At 36.3% G+C, this 11,517-nt stretch overlaps 4 protein-coding genes across 4 annotated transcripts in view; 3 read left to right on the top strand and 1 right to left on the bottom strand.

The window, feature by feature from the left end:
* LOC100636287 (elongator complex protein 1-like) overlaps positions 1-2,624 on the top strand; it is a 10,679-nt gene extending 8,055 nt beyond the window's left edge. Inside the window, exons 28-31 of the mRNA XM_019998286.1 lie at positions 1,561-1,688; positions 1,950-2,107; positions 2,411-2,483; positions 2,537-2,624. Of these exons, the coding sequence (XP_019853845.1) occupies positions 1,561-1,688; positions 1,950-2,107; positions 2,411-2,483; positions 2,537-2,607 (430 nt within the window). The 3' untranslated portion in view covers positions 2,608-2,624. The remainder of the gene's footprint in view (positions 1-1,560; positions 1,689-1,949; positions 2,108-2,410; positions 2,484-2,536) is intronic.
* A 94-nt stretch (positions 2,625-2,718) lies between these two features.
* LOC100634400 (ATP synthase subunit alpha, mitochondrial-like) lies at positions 2,719-5,872 on the top strand. Its single transcript, XM_003387674.3, has 13 exons — positions 2,719-2,752; positions 2,829-2,889; positions 2,940-2,970; positions 3,019-3,194; positions 3,256-3,429; positions 3,661-3,892; positions 3,945-4,028; positions 4,090-4,241; positions 4,490-4,657; positions 4,708-4,764; positions 4,819-4,926; positions 5,093-5,237; positions 5,489-5,872. The coding sequence occupies exons 2-13, from the start codon at positions 2,830-2,832 to the stop codon at positions 5,731-5,733; spliced, it is 1,632 nt and encodes a 543-aa protein (XP_003387722.1). The 5' UTR covers positions 2,719-2,752; position 2,829; the 3' UTR covers positions 5,734-5,872.
* Positions 5,873-5,910: 38 nt separating this feature from the next.
* Positions 5,911-7,473, bottom strand: LOC100634527 (ubiquitin-conjugating enzyme E2 R2-like). Its single transcript, XM_003387675.3, has 5 exons — positions 7,260-7,473; positions 7,128-7,214; positions 6,766-6,863; positions 6,376-6,510; positions 5,911-6,324 (listed from the first exon to the last, which is right to left on the bottom strand). The coding sequence occupies exons 1-5, from the start codon at positions 7,431-7,433 to the stop codon at positions 6,075-6,077; spliced, it is 744 nt and encodes a 247-aa protein (XP_003387723.1). The 5' UTR covers positions 7,434-7,473; the 3' UTR covers positions 5,911-6,074.
* A 95-nt stretch (positions 7,474-7,568) lies between these two features.
* LOC100636414 (ADP-ribosyl-[dinitrogen reductase] glycohydrolase-like) lies at positions 7,569-9,780 on the top strand. Its single transcript, XM_019998300.1, has 7 exons — positions 7,569-7,845; positions 8,124-8,371; positions 8,444-8,549; positions 8,598-8,748; positions 8,811-9,002; positions 9,057-9,165; positions 9,531-9,780. Exons 1-7 carry the CDS (start codon positions 7,570-7,572, stop codon positions 9,688-9,690), a joined length of 1,242 nt encoding a protein of 413 aa, XP_019853859.1. The 5' UTR covers position 7,569; the 3' UTR covers positions 9,691-9,780.
* Positions 9,781-11,517: the final 1,737 nt, after the last annotated feature.

Raw genomic sequence — 11,517 nt, forward strand, 5'->3', positions numbered from 1 at the left:
GTAGTTAACATACCTCAGAGCACTGGCCAGGTAAGTTATGAACAGACATATACAGAGGAGGGTCTTCATGTTTCTCAGCTTTCCTTCTTCTTTCTTCTTTTGTAGATTTTTAGAAATGTGATCTGATCATCTATTTTTTTAATAGAATACCTAGTTTTGTACAAAATTTGATGGTATTGTTACTAAAATTTGACCAATAAACAAAGCCTCTCATTGTCAATATTATAGAAGTAAAGCAGCTATAATTTTGATGCAACTGAAGCTGTGAAAGTGAACGAAATACTCACAGCTTGGCATTATACTTTGGCTGCTAACAAACTGCTCGAATAGATCTACTATATGATAGTAGATCTATTCATGCAGTTCGTTAGCGGCCAAAGTACAATGTTGTGAGTATTCTTTTCACTTTCACAGCTTCAGTTGCATCAAAATTATAGCTGCTTTTAGTAATCACACAACTGCATCCAGTACATTTGGCCTTGTAACTTGTCTGTATACTTCAGTAGCACTGTGGCACGTAATGTATTTGTTGATAATCCAAGCATTGATATTGATGTAATTGCAGAAGGAAGACTATGTTGGGAAGTATTCATAGCTGAATTATAGTACTGAATCTCAGCATTGTAGACACGGTATAGGTGGGATAATACAAGAAATTATTAGCATAATAAAATAGCAGTTTTTATGAGCACGGCAGTCTCATTTCTAAATGTCCAGAATGAGGAGGCTCTTTATTGTTATTCTTACTGAATGATCAATAATGGCACCAGTAGATCTACATGTATATGCATCACGATGCTATTAAATTTAATTATAAACAAGGCCACAGCCATTATTAATTGATAAGGTGTGGCTTAAAACCAATAATAATCCAAGTAATCCAGCTTGTAATCCCTGGTAGTCCAAAGAATCCACCTATAATCTTGGTAATCCACTCATGATCTTGGAATTCTACTCGTAATCCGGAAGTAATCAATTAGTAAATGATGATCCTGGTAATTTTTGTAATTTCATAGAGATTTTCCTCTCATTGTGAACCCCTTGGCTTATTTGCAGCAAACGGTAAGCAAGATAAGACTAAACTGCTGTCCAAAAGCTTCTATAGCAAGAATTAAGAAAGGTTGGGAGAGCAGATATACAATCTTTTCTTTGATATAAAGGACTCTGATAAGTTGAATGCAAGAGAAAAAGCTTCATGTACTGTACTGTAGCTAGCTGCATTCATGATAAGATCTATTCTAGGTGATGTTTCTTCTCTAGCAGCAAGCTTAGGTTAACAAAGCAGATGTACAATCTTCTTAAAATATGATTTGTTCAGTGATTACTTCTAGCTATAAGCAAGAAAACTTTAATTGCTGCAGAGTGATGAAGTGATAGCTAGAGAAAATTCAAGCAAGATGACTGCAACAAGATTTACTGTATTTAGACTTGTGCAACTGCTTTGCTAGCTCAGACATGTAGATCATACAGCACATAATCTATAGCTTGCTTAGGCTTGCCCCTTTAATGTGTTACATTCTTCTAGTTAATATGGTGTTATTATTATTATTGTGTTATTAGTAAATCGGCTAAGAACAGGCGGAAAGCTGATCGTAAAAAGCACAGTCTTAAAGAGGGTAGTCAATATGAGGACATTGCACTAATGGAAGCTATACAAGACATTATTAATCACGCTAATATAATACAAGGTATTATAGCCTTGTTTTATTGTAATGTAGTACAGCTGGTAATTTATGAGTGGCAGGAAACTTTGAAGGTTTGATAAATTTTAGTATTTGCCTGGTTTTAATTTGGTAGACTTGTGATCATTAATATGTACATAAATGGCCATTTTTTGGCTAATTCCTACATGCATTTAAATGTTAAGTTTTTCCTCCCAAATTACAATTAGCTATACATTATCTCCCCTCCTTTATGTCTAACTCTCTTTCTCCTGTTTCTCCTGGCAGATGAAATCAGGTCATTATTAGTTACATTGTGTGTTTATGGTATGAAGGAAGAGGCTGGTATCCTACAGAATCTCTTCTCTTCTTATCTGCACAAACTCTCATCAGGTCTTCAAACTGTGTGGAGTAGTAACACTGAACTACCATCACAGCCACCTCCTGTATGTCAACCATTACTTGTACTGTATACCAGTTTATTTATTGCAATGGAATTTAGTTTTGCAAATCTTGCATTTATAAGATTTCGGGGAATTAGCTTTTTTGTGAATAGCTTGCAGACTGCACCACATGGCAATGAAGATGCAGAATTTTGCAGTGGAAAATATTTGTGATGGAGCAAAAGATGTGAAATTTGCAAAAATATTTTACCGTGAAAATAAACTGGGATACGGTATATTAGTGTGTAATCAGTGTACTGATGGCATGTTTATTGTTATTGTTTGTTGTTTGTTGTTGTTGTTTAGGTTACTGGCCCTCAGTCAACAGTTAATGATATATTATCATCAATTAATAAAGGAGGAGCTGGTGTTGCTAATTGTACGTAATTATAGTTTAATTAATTGATTGTTTTATTTATTTATTTATTTTAGGTGGATCTGTTCTTCCTTCTCGTCCTGTTTTGAATATGAAAATGAATTGGAAATTATCATCAATAATATAATAATAATAATAATACTAATAATGAATGAATGAATTATTAATTTTAATGAAAATGATTTATTATTGATTAATCTCATTATTATTCATTGCACGTGATATGCGCATGCGCAGTTTCTCCACTGGCAGCCATTTTGTTTTTGCATCAAGTGAGCCTCAACCTTTCCCTCACTCTTATTTATACTTTTGCTGTCCCCTCTCTCTTTTCCATTCCCTTCACCCCAGTATGATGTCCGTACGGTCTCTATTCTCCACTGGAAGGAACCTCCTTCGCTCCACGAGCTGGGTAAGTTTACTGGCAGCCATTTTGAAACCCTTTTGACCTTTATTTTACAGAGAGGCGTCCAGGGAGCTAGATTCAAGTCATGTAAGTACTAGTAATGCTAAAAATACTAGCTATCCTCCTTCTCCTTAGCTACTTCCAGTGCTGAGGTGTCGAGCATTATAGAGCAACGGATCCTGGGGTATGAGGATAAGACTGAACTGGAAGAAACTGGTCGGGTTTTGAGCATAGGAGACGGTATCGCTCGTGTTTATGGACTAAAGAACATTCAGGCAGAGGAAATGGTTGAGTTTTCTAGCGGGCTCAAGGTTGGTTACCACGGCGTCGTCAAGGCGACGGTTGTCATGACGATTATTGTTATTATTACAGGGTATGGCTCTTAATCTTGAGCCTGATAATGTGGGTGTGGTCGTGTTTGGTAACGATAAGTTGATCAAAGAAGGAGACATCGTGAAAAGAACAGGAGCTATTGTTGATGTGCCAGTAGGAGAATCATTGCTTGGTAGGGTAGTGGATGCACTGGGCAATCCTATTGATGGAAAGGTGAGGTTCTTTTGTAATAATATTGGAGGGATAGTAATTTGTGGAGTTGCTGGATTTTGGCGATTAGAATTAGTGTCCATGTGCCATTGAGCATGTGCATAAAATAATGGTTGAAAATTGTGAGTTTTATTTTGACAAAATGGCTCTCAAAATACTAAATTCACTTAAAGATTCCTCCTCCAACTTACTAAGTGATGAAGTATTATTAATAATATTTAATGATCCCCCCAGGGTCCTATCACGTCTGATCTAAGGTCTCGTGTTGGTACCAAAGCCCCTGGTATTATTCCTCGTATCTCCGTTAACGAGCCCATGCAGACTGGAATAAAGGCTGTTGATAGTTTAGTACCAATTGGGCGTGGGCAGAGAGAACTGATCATCGGTGATCGACAGACTGGCAAGACAGCTATCGCCGTGGACACCATCATTAACCAGAAGAGATTCAACGACGGACAGGATGAAAGTGAGTAGGCGTGTCTCAGTAGGTGTGGCCAATATTAATTAATTATTAATAGAGAAGAAGCTCTACTGTATATACGTAGCCGTGGGTCAGAAGAGAAGTACAGTTGCTCAGCTATTAAAGAGATTCACTGATGCCGGTATGTACATGTACATGTATATTAATTAATTTTATTCATTATTATTATTGTTATTAATTAGATGCTATGAAGTACACTATTATTGTGAGTGCTACAGCTTCTGATGCTGCTCCACTCCAGTACCTTGCTCCTTATGCTGGCTGTGCTATGGGAGAGTACTTCAGGGACAATGGGAAACATGCCCTCATCATTTATGATGATTTATCCAAGCAAGTAAGTTATTTATTTATTCATTTATTTATGTATTATTTTATTATTCATTTGTTTGTTTATTTATTTTGCATTTATTTATTTATTTTTCATTCATTTATTTATTTGTTTATTTATTTTTTCATTCATTCATTTTTTTTTCATTCATTTATTTGTTTATGTATTTATTTATTCATTCATTTATTTATTTATTTATTTATTTTTGCATTTATTGATGTATTTATGCTTTTATTTATTTGTTTGTTTGTTAGGCTGTTGCCTACAGACAGATGTCACTGCTCCTAAGGCGACCCCCAGGACGTGAGGCTTACCCAGGTGACGTCTTCTACCTTCACTCTCGTCTCCTTGAGAGAGCAGCCAAAATGAATGAGGACTATGGAGGAGGATCACTCACCGCACTACCTGTCATTGAGACACAGGTAACCATAGTAACCTTTATAACATGTACATGTATGTCACCTTTATTTAGGCTGGAGACGTGTCTGCTTATATCCCAACTAACGTAATATCTATCACTGATGGACAGGTACTAGTAATGATAGTGTATTAATTACTTGTTTATTTATTTATTTATTTGTAGATATTTTTGGAAACAGAGTTGTTTTACAAAGGTATCAGACCAGCCATTAATGTCGGTCTGTCTGTCAGCAGAGTGGGATCAGCAGCTCAGATCAAGGCTATGAAACAGGTTGATATTCTCATTCCCATACTCTCCTTATTCTCATACTCATGTTATTCCATTCTGATACCTATACTGCCTCATTCCTGTACTCTCCTTATTTTCATGCTTAAACTGCCTCATTCCCATGCTGTTCCTATTCTCATACCCATACTGTTCCATTCCCATGCTGTAGGTTGCTGGTACCATGAAGTTAGAGTTGGCCCAGTACAGAGAAGTTGCTGCTTTTGCTCAGTTTGGGTCTGATCTTGACGCAGCTACGCAGTCCCTCCTCAACAGAGGAGTGAGACTAACAGAACTACTGAAACAAGGACAATACGGTATGTAGTATTACTATTAATACACTCGTATGGCTGGGTTTTTTTTTGATGATAACGAATTTCACAGTTTTTTTTTAAATTTGTGAAATCAAAGTCCTTGACAAATCAATTTAATATTGTACAAGATGGCAGAATAGTGGAAGTTTGCGAAAATTAATTTTGTGAGCATCCTGAAGCAGGTCATTCGCAAAATTATCCTTGAAAAAACCGCTATGCATCTTCGTAGTAATAATGATATTTCTCTTTTGTAGTTCCAATGGCCATAGAGGAACAGGTAGCTGTTATTTATGCCGGAGTGAGAGGATATTTAGATAAACTGGACCCAGCTCTAGTCACATCTTTTGAGTCGTCGTTCCTCGAGCATCTCCGCTCCTCACAAAAGTCCCTTCTTGACACGATTAGAAATGAGGGACAGCTCTCGCCAGAGACAGACGAGAAACTCAAACAAGTTGTTCTCTCGTTTATGGAGACTTTCACTTCTACAGCTGCCTCTTAGAGACGTGGGCTTTATTTAGAAACTGTAACTATATTACTAGTTAATTAATTAATTAATAGGACTATTAAAATTATTAAGACGCTGTGCTTATCTATTATGATGTAATTAGTAGGTTATGGAATTAGTATATCTCAGTATACTATTGGTGATACTGTTGGGATATTATTGAGAAAGTGGTCACTATTTTCATTAAAAATTAATTCAAACACATTGAAACAAGAAAACTACATAAGAATTATCCTTCAAAGAGTGAGAGAGAAAGGGACAAAGATGGAGGAAGAAAGAAATGAATAAAGAGATGAAAAAAGAATTATTTATATCGGTTCTATTAGGGGGCGTGGTCAAGACATGGCATCGTGAAAATTATCCTCATCATCTAGTTGATCTGCTCCTTCTTCTTCTTCCTCTTCCTCCTCCTCCTCTTCTTCACTGCTCTCAAGGTAATCGTCATAGTCCAGTATATCATCGAGCTCACTGACGGAGGTTTGCTTTGTGGTTTGTTTTTGAAGGGTTGCCATGTACTCTTCGACTGTCTGTGGTACCTGGACGCCATCTCTCTCTGCTTCTTTTAAAGACGCTTCAACTTGCTTCCTATTAATATAACAGTTAATAATAATGACAATAATAATAATAATAAATTACTTTATAATGTCTGTGTACTGCTTGTCTTTTCCTCTGGAGTCCCTCCACTTGCGATAAAGAACTGAAGCATCAACGTTAGCAGCTGAAAATGTATTCGGCTCATTTAGTAATGATATGACACTGAGAAGGATAGTCCTGTAATAATAATAACAATAATAAATATTAATAATAATGATCATGATAAGTAGTTTACAATATTCATTACTCTTCAGGCTGCGTTTACACAGGAACGCAAAAAATGATAGTTAACACCAACGGGAGTCTTATCGAGATTCTACTTAGTTTCCGTGTAAACTGAAGCACGAAACAGGCACAAAAACTATACGGATTGCATTGTTTTCGTAGCTGTGTAAACAACGTTGCCCCGATCATGGTTTAAACTATCCATACCTAACACTTTGGGTCGGGTTCCATCTTTCCTGAGGTAACTCTCCGCTCAGCATGTCCTCGCCAGGGGAATGCAGAATAGACACACACAACTCACCATCCTAATGATTAAAAATAAATAATAATACAATGATAATACTTAATAAATAATAATACTGTAGATTTGGAAAAAATTTTAAGATACGAATACCGTAATTGGTACGAAAAATTTCATGTTGTTTTATTTCGTTGTTCCAATATCTAAGTACATATTTCTATGTTTTGAAAATATTTCATGTTTTAACATTTTCCCATTAGCCATTAAAGCGAAATCATTTATAATATCAAAAATATCCCAATCTACGTTAACACTGATGGAATCTTACAGAGTAGACATTAGGATGGAGCAAAGGAGTTAAAAACTTGAGTCGAGGCGGAGAATAAGGATACTCTTGTGGGAACCTCATTTCAGCCTAAAAACAACAAAAATAAACAACAACAACAAACAATACTCATACCTTAAAGTATCCTCCTTGATACGGAGTGTCCGGAGGCCCGAATATAGCTACGTGCCAGGTATAAAGGTCTTCTTCGGCGGGTAGGGTGACTAGGAACCCTTCCACCGGCTCCTGGTGAAGGCTCTTCAGCTCTCCAGCAAGTCTCTGTAAGGAGGTAGAACTGTTAGTAGCCATTATGATCTCCTTTTGACACTGACAGCTATCAATCTGATCATGAATAGGCAAACCACACCTTTTATAGCCACGCCTGTAATTATGAGTGGGTGTAGCTCTACCTATGCAGGCGTGGTCTAGATAATTAAAGCTAAAGATGGCGGCCACCAATGTCCCACTCTCCACCCAGAGTAGGGTCCTCGGTTGTCTGGTCGGTCTAGCGGTGGGTGATACTATTGGTATACCGGTTGAGTTCATGCCTCCCGGGTCCTTTCCCCCGGTCACCGGTATGACGGGTGGTGGGCGGTACAACCTGTCGCCAGGACAGTGGACCGATGACACCAGTATGTGCCTGTGCCTAGCCGAGAGCCTCATCGAGTGTAACTGGTTCAATCCGGTAGACCAGTTGAAGAGGTACCAACGATGGTACCAGGTTAGTGGGCATAGCTAATGTGAGCTAAGTGTGGTAATGTATAGTGATTTAGGATATCTTGGAATTTTGATAAAAATAAAATTTGCTATTTATGAGCCATTATGTGCATGTTCAATGGTAGTCTCGCGGCGCCAGACCACAAATCTGTCAAATTAAAACCAGCCAATTTATTTAAAATGTAGCATTTTACCAAAATATCCTCCAAACACCTTAAGATTATCATCATTGGTGTTCACTTGCTTGTTTGATCATTAATTGTTTATTGTTGTTGTCATTAGGACGGCCACTTGTCTTCAACCGGTGAGTGTTTTGACATTGGTAAGACGGTACGTACAGCGCTAAACAAGTTCACTGGGTCTGAGGAGTTCCCTGGGTCAGTCGGTCCTAGAGCAGCAGGTAACGGCTGCCTAATGAGACTAGGACCTGTTCCTTGTGCTTTTAAGAACTGTCACTCACTGGCCCTCCGATATAGCGCTGACTCAGCAAGAACTACTCATGGACCACCTGCCGCTACTGATACATGCATGTAAAGTGGGAGGGGCTTAGTGATTATTATTATTATTATTATTATTATTATTATTATTATTATTATTAATAGATATTTCGCTGGTCTATTGCTGGGTTGTTTTGAAGGAAAGTCAAAGGAAGAATTATTAGCTGATAAATATAGTCCAATACCTGATTACTGGTTGAATAATACAATGGTAAACAATAAACAACAACAATAAACAACAACAACATTGTGTTTATAGGTACCAGAACTTGCTGAGGTTGTGGGCGGGTCTTATAAGAGAAAGTCTCCGCCCGATATAAAGGGGAGTGGCTATATCATTGATAGTCTTGAAGCAGTGCTGTGGGCATTCTATCATACTGATAATTTTAAAGATGGGTGTCTAAAAGCAGGTTAATTTATTAATATTAAGTAACATTAATAATTATTAACTAACATTAATACTTATTAATAGTTAACTTGGGAGATGATGCTGATACTGTTGGTGCCATATTTGGTCAATTGGGCGGAGCTTATTACGGGATAGAATCAATACCATCAGAATGGAAGGAATGCGTTTCATTTTTAAAATTAATTGAATTATTTAGCGAAGAAATTAATAATTTAGAACCAAAAGAACAATCTGGACTTGTCCCATTTTCAGAGTGTAAGATTAATCATTATTACCGGTAATTATTATTAATTAATTATTATTTTATAGTATCTGAAAAGTACCGAAATGTTAAAATTAATTTTTACGATGTTTTGGAGAGAAGAACTCATGAGACATTGTACAGGTTCTCCCAACCTTGTCCAAAGCAATACACAGAGTGAGACAAACTGATATTTAATTATTATTATTATTATTATTTATTATTATTATTATTATTATTATTATTATTATTATTAGTTTGACAAACAAACTGATATTTACCGTAGGGTGCCTTTCTTTGAGGGCTGTAAATTTTTGTAAATTTTTGTAAATTTTTGCAAATTTGCCTAAAAATCTATTTTGTGGATTTAATTTTTGCAAATTTATGCTGTCTGCCATCTTATACTGTAATAATTTTATTTTTGCAGAAGTAATTTTTGTGAATCTTCACAAAATCGTGAAATCCGTGAAATTTACAGCCCTTGAAAAAAAGGCGCCCTACAGTAATTATTTAATTATTATTATTATTATTATTATTATTAGTTTAAGTCAGTTTGATGAAGAAGTTGAAAGGATTAAATCTGAAGTCCAAGGGGCACTGTCTGCTGATGAAGACAATTTATTTATTTTAAAAGACTTTGAAAGTCTATGGAGCAGTTACAGAAGCAAATTACAAGGAAGACTATCAAGAAAGAAGATATAAGCTTTAATATTTTACCTTTTTGTATGGATTTTCCTCCTCTGAAATTCAAATGATTGTTACCTTCTCTCTGAAGTAGTGAAGTAGACCATATTTTCTCTCATTCCTGGTACTAGTGTACCATGAGCAGCATGATCCAGTAATGATAGTGCTCGGTTGAAGTTTGATTTAATTACTGGATGAGACAATAGATCACCATCAAATAATGGCTTCCAACCAGTATACCTGATGATAAAAATTTGATAAAAATTGGGAGTGATTTCGGAGCCATTTTTTGGAAAAAACCATGGGCTATAGCCTTAGGTATTATCCAGATTTTTGGCATTTTTAAAAATGGCCGTAACTTGAAAAATTGAAGTCAGAATCAACTCAAACTTTCTACACAGCATAAGGACATCAATATGTATCAAAAAATGTAATAAAAAGTAGGAGTGATTTTGGAGCCATTTTTTGGAAAAAACCATGGGCTATAGCCTTGGGTATTTTTCAGATTTTTGGCATTTTTAAAAAATGGCCGTAACTTGAAAAAATGAAGACGGAATCAGCTCAAACTTTCTACATAGTAAACCTATTATTAAGAACCTTGTTTGTTACTAAAAATAGTATATATATTAGTGTATAAGTTAGCTAAAAATAGCATCTGCAGGTAGTACATGTATTATAGGCAGAACCCTAATCTTCAGTGTTGATGCAAATTAATACTGAGAGCCTTGTTACTAAAAATAATCTACAAATGTATATGTACATACATGTACATGTGTAATTATAGTATAAATAGAACTAATAATTATTTTATACCTTTTTTGTTAATGTAGGCTTGGTTTAACAAGACTCCTCTTGGAAAGAAGAGAGCTAAAGCTATCAAAGAAGCAATGGGAGAGGATGATGGAGGAGGAGGGAAGAAAGGGAAGGGAAAGCCTGGGAAAAGAAGAAATAAACACAAAAATACAAAATACACGTACACTTATTATTAACTGTATTGTTATAATTATCTTTGTCTTTAATTCCAAATGTATGTAATATTTATAAGAGAGCAGTGAGTGTCATTATTATGCTCCCAATCATGATTAATGAATTCCTGCTCTGTGTGTGGGCTGGTATCAATGAATCTAATTAACTGATCACAAGATGTCCTTAGAGGACGAGTGTTGGACTGCGTTTGACTATAAAGATCATAAAGAAGCTGTTCGCTTACTACCATTAGTGGAGGACAAGAATAAAATTAGAATAGGAAGGGACGGTCTACTTCATTTGTCTTCAAGGAATGGCTGGTTAGATGTTACAAAAGATCTCATCACTAAATATCACTGTGACCCACACGAAAGAGGTTTTTTGGATTTGACTTGTCTTCATTGGGCTGCAGATGGTAATCATGTTGATGTGATGAGATATCTCATTGATGAGTGTCACTGTGATCCAATGGCTGTTGACAGGTACGGGCGGACACCTCTTCACTTTGCTGCTCGTTGGGGTAGTTCTGCAGCTGCTGAATATTTACTATCAACTGGTAAATGTGATCCATTGGCTAAAGACAATGAGGGGAGAACACCATTTACACTAGCTAAGGAGAAAGGTCACACTGATACTCTTTCTGTCTTTAAGAAGTTTGGTGGCATAAAATCATCTCATCCAATTGATTCTTATGTTAACGTCCTCCTTGTGGGTAATCCTGGAGCTGGTAAAAGTACTCTTAGTCACGTCATCAAGGACACAGCTATTAGTTCTATTGTTCTTGGTTCCTTTAGAAATGTTGGAGGGGTAGTGGCCTGTACTGCTGGCATCATTCCTTATAAACTACAACACAGGACACTGGGTAACATCATCTCATGA

This window comes from Amphimedon queenslandica, unplaced genomic scaffold, assembly GCF_000090795.2.
Source record: "Amphimedon queenslandica unplaced genomic scaffold, v1.1 AMPQUscaffold_13328, whole genome shotgun sequence".
NCBI lineage: Eukaryota > Metazoa > Porifera > Demospongiae > Haplosclerida > Niphatidae > Amphimedon > Amphimedon queenslandica.